Genomic DNA, 9,414 nt, shown 5'->3' on the forward strand with positions numbered 1-9,414 from the left:
AATTATAACTACTGCACTATCACAAGCCCTGGCGTACACAGACGTATCAACATCACTAATCTGAAATCCATGTGATAAAATATTCTATTAAATTTTTATGCCATTGCTTGCAGGCTTGCTTCAAACCGTATAGGGATTTCACAAGTTTGCAAACTTGTGCTCTTGTCCCTTAAGGACAAATCCCTCAGGTTGATTAAAATAAATTTCTTTATCTAGTTCACCATGGAGAAAAGCAGCTTTGACATACATCTTATGAATCTCTAGATGGTATACAACGTTCAGAACAAGGAGAACTTGAATGGTAGAATACAAGCAACAGTGCATAGACATCAAAGAGATTAACACATGCCTTTGTATAAACTGTTTCGCAACCAGTCTTGCTTTATATTTTCAATGGTACCATCCACCTTTATTTTTCTTTTGAAAAACCATTTACATCCTAAGGGCCTAGCACCAGGAGGTAAATATGTCAATATCCAAGTATCATTCTCCAATATTGATTTCATCTCATTGTTGACAACCTCTCTCCAAAAAGGAGCATCATGTGAAGACATTGCTTCTTAAAAGTTCTAGAATTTTCTTCCAAAATATACAACTGTAAATCAAGACCAAAACCAGTTGTCTTCCTGATTCTCATACTTCTCTTGGGTTCAAAGTGCTCAAGGTTTCCATGCTCACCAACTTTACATTCACAATATCGGACTTTATATTCATTATCCTGCTCACGAATGAATGTGTGTGTAGAAAATTTTGCATCCCTGGACTCTATCACCACGTTTGACTCCAGGTCCAAAATTCTATATGTTGTGTTGTGCTCAACATAGCCCACAAAAACACACATAAGAGAACTAGGTCCAAGTTTGGGCCTCTTAAGGTCATGGAACCTTACCATAAATCTCATACAATACATGCCTTTAGTAACAAAAATATCTCAAGATATCGGGGGCATAAGGACCTCACCGGACATGAATTTAATTCAGTTGTCCTTGTGCCAAGAGTCCTGACAATGGGGGTAGTCCTTTTACAGGTCAATGACACCCCCACCATTCTGTAGGTCCCAAAAACAAGCTTCAAAATTGAACAACATTTCAAGTGGCTCTTCAGATCATCCCCTACTACACTGACTTCGGAGATCATAATAAACTATATACATCGGTCACTTAAGCGTAAGGCCTTTGCTTCTTTCGAAGTCTACAAAAAATCTGCACGTGACATGATCAACCATAAAATCAACAAATATATGGCAAGCAGACAAACTCCAAAGGTTTGTACAAAACATACCTTCCAAGTTACAAAGAAATTGGAACCTCTGCTAACATCTTAAATGACTTGCATCTTCAAAACTGATCTGGCCTTACAAAATCATGGGTTGTTACTTTCAGCGATTTTCCAACAATCATCTCGTAGATCAACACTTCAAAATTGATATGCTTCGAGACGGTGGATAACCTAACAAATGATGGATAGCCTCACAAACGGTTGAGTACCTCACTGACAGTCTATGGCCTGACTGATGGTCGATGGCTTAACTCATGGTCGATAGCCTTATTGACAGTCGATGGCCTAACTGACGATCGATAGCTTAACCGACAGTCGATAAGTTGACTTACAGTCGATAGTCTGACTTACAGTCCATAATCTGACTTACAGTCGATAGTCTGACTTACAGTCCATAATCTGACTTATAGTCAATAGTCTGACTTACAGTCCATAATCTGACTTACAGGCGATAGTCTGACTTATAGTCCATAATCTGACTTACAATCAATAGTCTGACTTACAATCCATAATCTAACTTACAGTCGATAGCCTGACTTATAGCCCATAATCTGACTTACAGTCGATACCCTAACTTACAGTCCATAACATTATTTTAAAAAACAGTGCGCCCGGCCTAAGCGCCCGCTAGGTGGCTTGAACCAAAATACCGCACGCCCAGACCCAAGCGGCCCTACAAGGGCAGATGTACCTGGGCGGGCGCCCAGGCGGGCTAGGTGGGCGCCTAAGCCGGCACCCAGGCGGGCGTCCAAGGACGTCAGCTTTTTTTTTGTTTTTAAATACCCAAAAGGGAAAATAGGTTATGGGGGTTATTTTCAACCCCCAAAAGTTAAAAGAAAAATTTCATAAACCCTCAATCTCTTAGCTATACCTGTTTCTGAGAATCAAAAGTATTTTTTGTGGTTTGAAGAAGCTTCCTAAACCTTTTCACTTATTATGAAATATGAAGAGTTGGAGACTACTACTAATATATATCCTATTAGACTTCTAAATTTTGTATGGTTTGAATTTTGAAATTTTGAACAAGTTGATTCTCAACATGCAATATGTCATATATTTGTATATAAAAAAATATGTTACAATATTATTAAATGTAATAAATTTTAAAATTGACACAAATATGTGTATATAAACCACATATCTATATAAGTTGTACAACAGGGCGCCCACTTGGGTGTTGGGCGCCAAGTTGGCTGCCTAGGGGCCACCTAGCATTTTTTGAAACCTTGGTCCATAATCTGCCTTACAGTCGATAGCCTGACTTACAATCCATAATCTGACTTATAGTCAATAATTTGACTTACAGTCCATAGCTTGACTTACAGTCGATAGCCTGACTTACAATCCATAATCTGACTTACAGTCCATAGCTTGACTTACAGTCCATAGCTTGACTTACAGTCCATAGCCTGACTTACAGTCCATAATCTGCCTTACAGTCGATAGCCTGACTTACAGTCCATAATCTGACTTACAGTCCATAATCTGACTTATAGTTGATTGCCTGACTTACAGTCCATAATTTGACTTACAATCGATAGTGTGACTTAACGCCAATAAATCTTCACTTTCTCAATACCCTAAAAATTTTGTAGCACCTACCCTAGTCCGGGAGAGTGCTAGAAAAGTATCAAAACCTTCCTAACACAAGTCGGACTCCCACAGGAATCGGAGCATGTTTTGGAGGTTATATTTGGAAATCAAAACACTCCTAGTACCAGTCGGATTTCCTAGGAATCGGAGTAGGATTCAGAGGCAATATCTGGAAATCGAAACACTCCTAGTACCAGTCGGATTCCCATAGGAATCAGAGTAGGATTCAGAGGTAATACAAAGTGACAATGCAAATCCGGAATCCGACGTTACACTATCCTAATACTTAAAGATAGCGAGTCATCAAAAGACATCTCCAAAAAAACTTCCTATTTAACACTTTGAAAATTGTTAATTATATGGGGGTCTCACTGCCATTTTTGAAATATCACGGTGGACATGAACTCCCAAACACAGAACCCAAAAATAGGGGATCTGGAGGCACGAGATGCTCTCGCTGTCTTCGAAGTGTTAAACACCCCCATCTCGATAAAATCCTGAGGTGCAAAGGGGTCCCGGCGAGTACACTCCCAGGATACAGCCAAATTGAAAAATAAACTCTCGAGTCCCTGAGTTGCACACTCAAGAGACCCATACAAAACCACAATCTACTAATCTGATAGGTCCTTCCAATTATTATGCAATAATCATCAATTGGATCAAGACTTCTCTCACAAGAAAAACATCATCCGATTGGTAGAACACACACTTCAATCAGGAAAAAGAAGCACAAAAAGTTCCTCACACAGTAAATTAAAAGACATTTTTAACAAAAAATGTTATCAGAAAAAATTGTGAGAACATAGCTTCAAATCAATTCTCTGTTACTAGAGAGAGAGTATGCCCTCACTGTTTTCTTTCTAAGCTTGAAAACTCACCCATCAGGTAGCTCTCTCTCTCTCCTTATGTGCCCCGTACCTCATTGTTTCTCTTTTGTCTAAGACCTCTTCTCATTCGTACCTCCTCTCTTTCTCTCTCTTCCAAAAAGACATTTACTATAAGTTATACGATATTTTAATAGAACTCTAAAGAGGTGTCCAGAGGAGAGAGAACAAGAGAGTCACGTGGAGAGGAAGGGGTGCCATGTGCTATAGACATGGCACAAAAGGAGAGGGAAGAGGGGTGAGCAATAAATGCATAAGAGAAGAAGAGTAAAAAGGAGGGGAAAAGAGCGAGTGGTCCTACAAGACCACACAAAGCAATATAAAATAGCAGCTAAAAAAAAAGATGTTTTGAAACACATTTTAGCAAAAAAAAGGTAACATGCACACCTCCAAACTTAATCCCTCATAAAATGCAAATGCAAAAATTAAGAGAGAGATTACGAAGCAAAAACATTTAGGGGCTTTGTAATGCAAGCCTAGCTCTCTAGGTATACTTTTCGACTGCGATTACTATGTTCAAAGTCTCCATGCTTAGGGTCCCCTTTATCTTTCTCCATGGCTCATATGTGCTTTCATCAAGTCCAAAGATTCAAAGAACTCATTTTTTAGGTTACAAACGGGGTTAACATACAAAACAAAACCCAACTCAAATGGTGTGCACCACATCAAGAAGGGAAGCAAGCTATTGTGTGGGTACCAAAGGGATTAATAAGTAGAAAGAAAAATTGGGCGATAAAGTTTCATTACATCCTGACAATTTTAGCACCTAATGCCCAAATGGCAACCTTACATGTATTCTTCGAAGTCTAGGGTGGCAACATCCAGGACGTGGTCATTATATTGGTTGGAACCCCTCCAAAGATCCAATTAGAAACCCAATCACCAAATAATTGATTGGGTAATGTCAATATGGATTTCACCATCTAGAACACTCCGACCTTCCAAAAAGCCATCATTTCTAGCCCATAAATCAAGATTTCTTGATCCATACATGCTTGAAAGAAATGTAATACAAGACAGTAAACACATAAGATCGAAGCGCACCTCAAACTTCATTCAAGTTCCATGGCTTGGAGCGAGAGCTTCATAAGCTCACAATAACAAGGTAGAAAATTCTAGAGAAATTCTTCCTGGACCTATGTCCAAGCTATATCTACACCTGAGTGAACTTTCTCTCTCTTCATCAATTACTCGAAGCCTCCTCACCAATTCAGGAAGTAAATAAAGGAAATAACAGCTAATACTTTGACAATTGAACTTTCTAAATTGTCTCCATAGACAGCCCACTAACTATCCTACGTTACAAGGTCAAACCCAAAAACCCTATCCAAAAAGTAGAAGTGAATGTGGGTTATTTATACCTACTTTATTAACACAACTATTATTCTAGTTATTTCTTTTGAATCATCAATTATCCCTCAGTCGGAAAGGATCTGACACGATGAATTGCCTGCTTCTTCAAGTTCTTCTCCGTGGTACTTATATAGGTCTGCCACATTGAAAATAGGCACAATACCCACATTCTCTGGTAGTCCTACCAGGTAGGCATTATCCCCTTGCTTTCCCTCACATTGTGGGGCTAAATTTTATTACTTTGAAGGTTGTAATGAGTACCTGTTGGAGTCTTTCCCTTAGAAAATTTTACCCCTCGCGGAAGAGGATCAACAGCAGGGGCTTGTAGCCTTTGTTACTCTCAAGTATATTTCCGTGGAGCTGTAAATGCACCTCATGCATGTGATCACCAAATGCTTCAGCACCCTCATGCATCCTTTTCATGTAAGGCAACATATTGAGGTCCACTACACAAATTGGAGCACATCACTATAGGATCTCAAATGGTGACTTTCAGCTGACAGTTGTCATAGACAAATTACACAAAAAATAGCACCATGTCCCATTGTTTCAGCTTGTCACTCCCCAAGTAGCTCAACAAGTTTCCAAGACTTCAGTTCATTACCTCCATCTGCCCATCAGTAGCAGGGTTGTAGGCCCTAACATATTGGAGTAGGGTCCCCAACTTTCTTTCTTCTCTCTGTAAATCTTGACTGTAGGGCGAATCTTATAAGCCCATGTGCCTGTGAGGGTGCTTTCAGTCCTACACTTTTTGTAATCCCGGACCCTCTTTAGTAATACAATGTTAACAATTATCAAAAAAAAAAATTATTGGAGTAGTGTCCCCAACTTACCCCATAAAGACCTCCAAAACTGGCTCATGAATTTCATGTTGCAATTGGAAGTAATAGTCTTTGGTACACAATGCAACCACACAACTTCCTTGAAATAAAGACCTCAGATATTAAATGCATCTACAATATTTCTGCACACGAGAAAATGGCCATTCTTGGATATCAGTCAACAAATACTGGAAAGCATCCATACATCTTTTTGCATGGCAAACTGAGGACAAAAGCTAATTGACATCTTCCCATGGCACTATTGGGACAAGCAGCATTTCGTGTCATCCTTTGGCTGTCTGGCATGCATCGCATTGCTCTACAAATTGAAGCACACCAAGATGGAATCTAGGCCAATAGTACTTCTCCATTGCCATCAACAATGTCTCGTCCCATCCAAAATTCCCTTCATTTGTGCAGCACTTTTATCAAGCTTTCTTGCACAAAGCCCTCGGGATACAGATCTTGGAGCCTTTGAAAAGAAACCTACCTTGGATTACGTGTTCACTTTTCATTTTTCCCAGGCTTAGTTTGCAAGTGGTGAATATAGGTCCAAAATGAGTAATCATGTTCATAAAGATCTTTTAGCACCTCGAACACAATCACCTCAAAGGCCATTGAACCAAGCAATGATCCACTCTGGCTTAGTGCATCTGCCACTTGGTTTTGGCTCCCTGAACTTGTGCCTCAGCACAAACGTGAGCTAATGTAATAAGAGAGTCGTTTCGCATGCCTACAGCTCAGCTTTCGTTGTGCACTAAGAAAATTGAGGGCTTCATGGTCAAAATAGATTACAAACTCTTGTTGGAGTAGGCAGTTGCTGCAAAACCTTAGTACTTGCACAACCCCATAGAAGAAAATATCATAGGTTGGGTATGATGCTATTGCCTTGCCTAACTTCTTGCTCGGCCCTCTTGGTTGAGAACAGCACAAATCCCCATATGTGAGGCAATGCACTCAACCTCGAACATCTTGAAAAACTCCAGTACTGCCAATAAAGGGGCTTCTGCCATCTTTTTCTTAATGATTTAGAAGCTATTAAGGGCAATTAGTAAAAGGGGCAATTAAGGTGCTAAATTATGAAAAAAGGACCGATGAAATGTTGCCAATCCATGGAAACTATGAACCTCAATGAAGGATTTGGCAGTTGGGCATTCAACAATGGCCCCTGCCTTCTCTTGGTCAACTTTCATGCCATCCACTGACACCATAAGTGCCATGCATTAAAAAAAGGTGACAACGATCATCTTGCCTAAGACTTCTAGTTGCTCGAAAGAATCCTCTTGGCGACCCATTCATCATCATTGAAAAACAAGAATGGGTCCAACACGCTGAAATCCACCTCCCCAATCTCTCCCAAAATCATATTCTCATTGCAGAATCTAAATATCCAGAGTCAACATGAATCTCAAAGAGCCATTCGAAGTTTCAAACAACAGAAAAATCAAGGACCAAAAAGCCATACCAATTGAACAACCAGGAAACTCTATAAATTCAACTCGATTGAGGGTTATTTAAGAAACAAAGACAGCAAATGACTACCATAATGTTAGAGACTAGATAATCTAGATTTACGAACTAAATAATGACAATCAATGATTGTCATAACACCAACCAACTCTCATAAAAAAGTGTTTTAGGTCTCATCTCCTAGATCCATTCAAACAATAGAGAAATCAAGTGACCCAAAAGCCATCACCATTGAACAACCAGGAACTCTTTAAACACATCTTGATCCTAGGTTATTTAATAAATAAAGACAACAAATGACTACCATAATGTTAGGCTCTAGATAAGCCATAGTAACAAACTAAAGAAAGAGAATCATTGATTATCATAACATGCAAAATAATAATTTACCAAATTAATATGCTACTCAATTCGGACTCAGCAGCTTGCCAAGACGAGTCTTGGGTACAAACTCAGGAGCACCAAAAAAATTATAAAATATAAAAATTGTTTATTGTACTAATCAATGTATAAATATGGTTATATATGATTTTGATATTTTTATGATGACTGGTGAATTTTTCTTATCACATCCTCTATTTTTCTATTTTCCCCTTTTTGGATTTTTTTGAATTGCTTCCATTTATAAATCAGTATTTTCCAAGTTCCATTTTTTATATATTTTTCCATCTCTTTTAGAGTTTGAATGTTGTTTCCTGTTTGCTTTTTACCAATTTTTCTTTGAAAAAAAATTGCTTTTGAAAAAAAAAAAAATTAGCCCTTCCTTGGCTTGGACATGACTCAAGCAAGTCCAAATTACTCCGTACAGGGGATGATTCCTGAGCCCCAGACGAGTTTTTCATCATTTCTTTTAAGCATATCCAGCATGAGTTAGCCTAGAGACAAAGCAATGCAAGCAATATGTCACTAAAAACCTATTGGGATATAGAAAGTAAGGCATGTAACATCTTTTGGGAAGGAATTTAGTGGCACGAAAAATAAATCTATTGGTGGCAATGTACCCATAGGCTAAGTTTGTAATTTGTAAGTGAAATCCATTATACGTCGATGTTTTTTAGCAGGACAATGTCGACAACGATCGAGCTGTTTCAGCAATTTCTTTTTGTACCGCAAAGAACATCAATCACACAACTCAAAATTATGGATTTCACTCGAAGCCAGATAACATCGCTAGAAGTTCAAAAGATGAAATAAATAAATAAATAAAAGGAAGGAAAAAAAAGATGCAGGCAAAAATAAGCACTTAAGGCATAAGACGGGAGAAAAATGGAAGCAAATTACAAGTTTCTTGACTGCTAAACCATCTCCAAATGGCTCAAACTTCAAAGAAAAGATGATCGGTATAACAGCATAAAGCCTTGTTTGAAAGAAGAAGAAAATGATGAAGAGTGAAAGAGAGATACAGGAAGCATACTTTTTCTTGATGCTGAAGCTGAAGGCAAGGTTTTCTGATTCGAAGTCAAGGGGACCGTCCATCTCCATCACCATCTCTCTCTCCCAGAAGCAAATGAGCGCCACAGAGGCTGTTTATTACCAGGTAAGCCGCTCAAACGTTTACATTCAAAATACCCACTCCTCCCCCGACGGAGTTTGATTATTCATTAACTCTACCAATTAGCCCGTGCTATAAGGAGGGAGAGAGAGCCTCCATTTATTTTGTCGGGACAGATTTTTCATACAAGTTGTAAGGGAAGAGAGAGGGGAGGTTTTTATAGAGCTAGGTTTTATGAAAACAAAATAATAAAACCTTTATCTCAAATCCTCATCTAAAAAGCATTTTAGCAACAAATCTTCAAGATGGCACTAAAGTCAATTTCCTATATTGACAATAAAAATTGAAATTCAAAAAATGTACAGGTCTTGAAGATCTATGAACACCTATTTTTTTGGATGAAATGAACCGTCCAGATAATTTATTAATATATATAATTTTTAGAGCTTGAAATCCTAATTTCTCTTCACAACCATATTGTTCAAGCCGAGATGATTGATGTAAAAGTTTTTCAACGCTTAAA

General features: G+C 38.5%; 1 protein-coding gene across 8 annotated transcripts in view; it reads right to left on the minus strand.

Moving 5' to 3' along the window:
• The window catches only part of LOC18426041 (actin protein 2/3 complex subunit-like protein), a 34,009-nt gene extending 25,075 nt beyond the window's left edge, over positions 1–8,934 (minus strand). For all 8 annotated transcript variants that reach the window (XR_016059671.1, XR_016059675.1, XR_016059674.1 and 5 more), the window contains exon 1: positions 8,814–8,934. Coding sequence is in view for 2 of the 8 variants with exons in the window: in XM_011622059.3 (XP_011620361.1) it covers positions 8,814–8,887 (74 nt within the window). In the remaining 6 variants the exon portion in view is untranslated. The remainder of the gene's footprint in view (positions 1–8,813) is intronic.
• Between the last annotated feature and the right edge of the window lie 480 nt (positions 8,935–9,414).

Source organism: Amborella trichopoda, chromosome 7, assembly GCF_054954075.1.
Source record: "Amborella trichopoda isolate Santa Cruz 75 chromosome 7, AtrichopodaSantaCruz75HAP2 v2.0, whole genome shotgun sequence".
NCBI lineage: Eukaryota > Viridiplantae > Streptophyta > Magnoliopsida > Amborellales > Amborellaceae > Amborella > Amborella trichopoda.